General features: G+C 36.2%; 1 protein-coding gene across 8 annotated transcripts in view; it reads right to left on the bottom strand.

Moving 5' to 3' along the window:
- The window catches only part of LOC100473137 (disintegrin and metalloproteinase domain-containing protein 32), a 175,136-nt gene that overhangs the window by 100,003 nt on the left and 69,133 nt on the right, over positions 1–6,000 (bottom strand). For 7 of the 8 annotated variants that reach the window (XR_004621916.1, XM_034647553.1, XM_034647550.1 and 4 more), the window contains one exon: positions 4,540–4,676. Coding sequence is in view for 7 of the 8 variants with exons in the window: in XM_034647553.1 (XP_034503444.1) it covers positions 4,540–4,676 (137 nt within the window). In the remaining variant the exon portion in view is untranslated. The remainder of the gene's footprint in view (positions 1–4,539; positions 4,677–6,000) is intronic. The other variant, XM_034647551.1, reaches the window with a different exon arrangement.

The following is a 6,000-nucleotide window of genomic DNA, read 5'->3' on the forward strand; positions in this document are numbered from 1 at the left end:
ATATGCACCCCAATGTTCATAACAACATTGTCCACAATGGCTAAATCGTGGAAGGAGCTGAGATGCCCTTCAAAAGATGACTGGATTAAGAAGATGTGGTCCATATATACAATGGAATATTACTCAGCCATCAAAAAGAACGATTTCTCAACGTTTGCTGCAACACAGACAGGACTGAAGGAGATAATGCTAAGTGAAATAAGTCAAGCAGAGAAAGACAATTATCATATGGTTTCACTAATTTATGGAACGTAAGAAGTAGGAAGATTGGTAGGAGAAGAAAGGGAAGAAGAAAGGGGGGGGTAAACAGAAGGGGGAATGAACCATGAGAGACGATGGACTCTGGGAAACAAACTGAGGGCTTCAGAGGGGAGGGGGTGGGGGAATGGAATAGGCTGGTGATGGGTTTCAAGGAGGGCACATATTGCATGGTGCACTGGGCGTTATACGCAAGTAATGAATCATGGAACTTTACATCAAAAACTACGGATGTATTGTATGGTGGCTAACATAATATAATAGAAAATTATTATAGAAAAAAATACATGGAAGCAAATGAAAATGAAAACATGACAGTCTAAAACCTTTGGTATGCACAGAACATGGTCCAAAGAGGAAGGTATATAGTAATACAGGTCCTCCTCAGGAAGCAAGGGAAGTCTCAAATACACAACCTAAATTTCACCTACAAGAGCTAGAAAAGAAAGAGAAAATAGCCTAAATCCAGGAGTAGAGGGGAAATAATAAAAATAAGAGCAAAAATCAATGATATAGAAAACAGAAAAACAGTAGAGCCGTAGATCAATGAAATCAGGAGCTGGTTCTTTGAAAGAATTAACAAGATTGCTAAACTCCCAGCCAGACTTATCAAACAAAAAAGAGAAAGGGGACCCAAATAAATAAAATCATGAATGAAAAAGAAGAGATCACAACCAACACTGCAGAAATAAAAATCGTAAGAGAATACTATAAAAAATTATATGCTAACAAACTGGGCAACCTGGAAGAAATGGACAAATTCATAGAAATTTACAAACTACCAAAACTGAAACAGGAAGAAATAGAAAATTTGAAAAGACCCAAAATCAGCAAAGAAATTGAATCAGTAATCAAAAATCTGCCAACAAACAAAAGTCCTGGCCCAGATGACTTCCCAGGGGAATTCTACCAGAAATGTAAAGAGTTAATATCTACTCTTCTGAAACTGTTCCAAAAAATAGTAATGGGCAGAAAACTTCCAAACTCCTTCTACAAAGCCTCCATTACTTTGATTCCAAAACTAGACAAAGACCCCACTAAAAAGGAGAATTATAGGACAATAACCCTGATGAATATGGATGCAAAGGTTCCCAATAAAATACTAGCACATTGAATTCAGCAGTACATTAAAAGGATTATTCACCATGACCAAGTGGGATTTTTTTCCTGGGCTGCAGGGGTGGTTTAACACCCACAAATCAATCAATGTGATATACCACATTAATAAAAGAAAGGATAAGAACCATATGATGCTCTCAATAGAGCAGAAAAAGCATTTGAAGAAATATAGCATCCTTTCATGATAAAAACCCTCAACAAAGTAGGGATAGATGGAACATACCTCAACATTATAAACCCAATATATGAAAAACCAACAATTAATATTATCCCCAATGGGGGAAAAACTGAGAGTCTTTCCCTGACAAGACAAGTACTATTTAACATAGTATTGGAAGTCTTAGCCCCAGCAATCATACAACAAAAAGAAAAAAAGAAAAAAAAGGCATCCAAACTGGCAAGGAAGAAGTCAAACTTTCACTCCTCACAGATGACATGGTACTCTATGTAGAAAACACAAAAGATTCCACCAAAAAATTACTAGAACCCATACATGAATTCAGCAAAGTTGCAGGATATAAAATCAATGTGCAGAAATCTGCTGCATATCTATACACCAATAATGAAGCAGCAGGAAGAGAAATCAAGGATAGATCCCATTTGCTGTTTCACCAAAAACAATAAGACACCTAGGAATAAATCTAACTAAAGAAGTAAAAGATCTAGGGGTACCGGGGTGGCTCAGTTCGTTAAGCATCTGACTCTTCATTTCAGCTCAAGTCATAATCTTATGGGTTGTTAGATCCAGCCCCGAGTCAGGCTCTGTGCTCAGTGAGGAGTCTGCTTGAAGATTCTCTCCCATCTACATCTCCCCCACATGTGTGCTCTCTCTCTCTCTAATAAATAAGCAAATCTTAAAAAAAAAAAAAAGTAAAAGATCTCTAGTCTCAAAACTATAGAGTACTTATGATAGAAACTGAGGAAGACACAAAGAATCAGAAAAACATTAAATGCCCATGGATTAGAAGAACAAATATTGTTAAAATGTCTATATTACCCAAAGCAATTAACACATTTAATGGAATTGCTATCAAAATACGACCAGCATTTTTCACAGACATAGAACAAACAATCTTGAAATTTCTATGCAACTACAAAAGATCCCAAATAGCCAAAGCAATTCTGAAAAAGAAAACAAAACTGAAGGCATCATGATTCCAGATTTCAAGTTCTATTACAAAGCTGTAGTCATCAGGACAGTATGGTATTGGCATAAAAACAGACACACAGATGAATGGGTCAGAATAGAGAACCCAGAAACGGACCCAAAACTATATGGTCAACTAATCTTCAACAAAGCAGGAAAGAACATCCAATGGAAAAAAGAGTCTCTTTAACAAAAGGTGTTAGGAAAACTAGACAGCAACATGCAGAAGAATGAAACTGGACCAGTTTCTTATACCATACACAAAAATTAATTCAAAATGGATGAAAGACCTTAATGTGAGACAGGAAACCGTGAAAATCCTGAGAACACATGCAGAAATGTCTTTGACTTAGGCCGCAGCAACTTCTTACTTGACACTCACCACAGGCAAGGGAAACAAAAGCAAAAATGAGCTATCGGGATTTCATCAAGATAAAAAGCTTATGCACAGCAAAGGAAACAATCAACAAAACTAAAAGGCAGCATATGGAACGGGAGAATATATTTGTAAATGACATATCTGATAAAGGGTTAGTATCCAAAATCTATAAAGAATTTACTTATCAAAGTCAACACCTAAAAAATATATAACCCAGTTAATAAATGGGCAAAAGACATGAACAGACACTGTTCAAAAAAGACATCCAGATGGCTAACAGAGAGATGAAAAAATGCTCAACACCACTCATCATTATGGAAATGACCATGATGAGAGACCATCTCAAACCTGTCAGAATGGCTAAAATTAATAACACAAGAAACCACAGGTGTTGGCCAGAATGAAGAGAAAGGGCAACACTCTTACATTCTGGTGAGAATGTAAACTGGTACAGCCACTCTGGAGAACAGTATGGAGCTTCCTCAAAATGTTAAAAATGGAGATACCCTACAACCCAGCAATTGCACTTCTAGGTATTTATCCAAGGGATACAAATATAGTGATTCAAAGGGATACATGCATCCTGAAGTTAGCAGCATTATCAACAACAGCCAAACTATGGAGAAAGCCCAAATGTCCATCAACTAATGAATGGATAGAGATGTGGCGTATATATACAATGGAATATTACTCAGCAGTCAAAAAGAATGTAATCTTGCCATTTGCAATGACTTGCATGGAGCTGGAGTATATTACACTATGTGAAATAAGTCAGTCAGAGAAAAACAAATACCCTATGACCTCACACATATGTTGAATTTAACAAAGAAAACAAATGAACATATGGGAAGGGGAAAAAGAAAAAAAGGAGAAACAGAAACAAGCTGTAAGAGACTTTTAACAATAGAGAACAAACTGAGGATTGATGGAGGGAATGGGTGGGGGATGGGTTAGACGTGTAATTGGTATTAAGGAGAACACTTGTTATGCTGAGCACTGGGTGTTGTACATAAGTGATCAATCACTGAATTCAACCCCAGAAACCAATACTGCAGGATATGTTAACTACCTAGAATTTTTTTAATACAACAAAAAATAAATAAATCAAAATCAAAATATTAAAAATGAATTACTTGTAATGAAGTTCAACAAAGCTCTGAAATTTCTTGCAATAGTTACTTTTGTTGCCTTAAAAAACAGAAAGTCTATTTTGTCTAATATATCTATTGCTACTCCAGATTCTTTTTGCTTGCATTTGCATGCAATATTTTTTTCCAAAACTTTACTTTCAGTTTGTTTGTGTTTTTCTGTCATAGGCAGCATACAGATGGGTCTTATTCTTTTATCCATCCCACTGCTTTTTTGACATATTTTTAACAATCCTCACTATGAGATTTCATAAAATACAGTCTCACTCCCTTGTTAATGTATCTTTGAAACTGGATTTGTTATCCTTGACTGTTCTTAATGGTACACCTCCTTCCAACTCTCTTACACTTAAAATTTCAGTTTTGTATTTTGTAGTACTTGGTGCATTTATGGGTAATTGGTGCTATAAGTAAACATTAAATTTTGCACTTCAAATCTTTAAAACAAAACAAACATAACCAATAAATCTTACTCTTAATTAACTTACACAGCTTCTGGATTCATTACACAGATGGCTCCTGAACAGTGACAATTCTTTGTGTCATCATATGATATTCCCAGACTGAGTCCAATCATCTGTGTAACAATAATGGAAAATGCCTCCAAAGTTATCTCCCTGGGGTACTACATTAACAAAAACAAATTTCAAGTGAAAGACAAGTCATTCAAAGGTGATAAAAAGTAATAATTTTCTTTTTTTATTATAATAATATTTTTTATTATATTATGTTAACACCATGCAGTACATCCCTAGTTTTTGATGTAAACTTCCATGATTCATTAGTTGCGTAAAACACCCAGTGCACCATGCAATATGTGCCCTCCTTACCATGCATCACCAGCCTATCCCATTCCCCCACCCCCCTCCCCTATGAAGCCCTCAGTTTGTTTCTCAGAGTCCATAGTCTCATGCTTCATTCCCCCTTCTGTTTACCCCCCCTTTCTTTATCCCTTCCTTCTCCTACCGATCTTCCTAGTTCTTATGTTCCACAGATGAAAGAAACCATATGATAATTGTCTTTATCTGCTTGACTTATTTCACTTAGCATTATCTCCTCCAGTCCTGTCCATGTTGCTGCAAATGTTGTGAAATCGTTCTTTTTGATAGCTGAGTAATATTCCATTGTATATATGGACCACATCTTTGTAATCCAGTCATCTGTTGAAGGGCATCTCAGCTCCTTCCACTATTTAGCTATTGTGGACAATGAGGCTATGAACATTGGGGTGCATATGGCCCTTCTCTTCACTACATCTGTATCTTTGGGATAAATACCCAGTAGTGCAATTGCTGGATCACAGGGTAGCTCAATTTTTAACTTTTTAAGGAATCTCCACACTGTTTTCCAGAGTGGTTGTACCAACTTGCATTCCCACCAGCAATGTAAGAGGGATCCCCTTTCTCCACAACCTCTCCAGCAATTGTTGTTTCTTGCCTTGTCAATTTTTGCCATTCTAACTGGTGTGAGGTGGTATCTCAGTGTGGTTTTGATTTGAACTTCCCTGATGGCTAATGATTTTGAACATTTTTTTATGTGTCTGTTAGCCATTTGTATGTCTTCCTTGGAAAAGTGTCTGTTCATATCTTCTGTCCATTTTATGACTTGTTTATTTGTTTCTTGTGTATTGAGTTTGAGAAGTTCTTTGTAGATCTTGGATATCAGTCTTTTATCTGTAGTGTCATTTGAAGTCAAACTGTCTCACTTTGCAGATGACATGGTACTCTATATGGAAAACCCAAAGAATACACCCCCAAACTACTAGAAGTTATAGAGTAATTCAGTAATGTGGTGGGATACAAAATCAATGCTCAGAAATCAGTTGCATTTCTATACACGAACAGTGAGACTAAAGAAAGAGAAATTAGGGAATCCATTCCATTTACAAGAGCACCAAAAATCATACATTATCTCGGAATTAACTTAACCAGAGATGTAAAGGATCTATA

This window comes from Ailuropoda melanoleuca, chromosome 18 (genome assembly GCF_002007445.2).
Source record: "Ailuropoda melanoleuca isolate Jingjing chromosome 18, ASM200744v2, whole genome shotgun sequence".
NCBI classification, from domain to species: domain Eukaryota; kingdom Metazoa; phylum Chordata; class Mammalia; order Carnivora; family Ursidae; genus Ailuropoda; species Ailuropoda melanoleuca.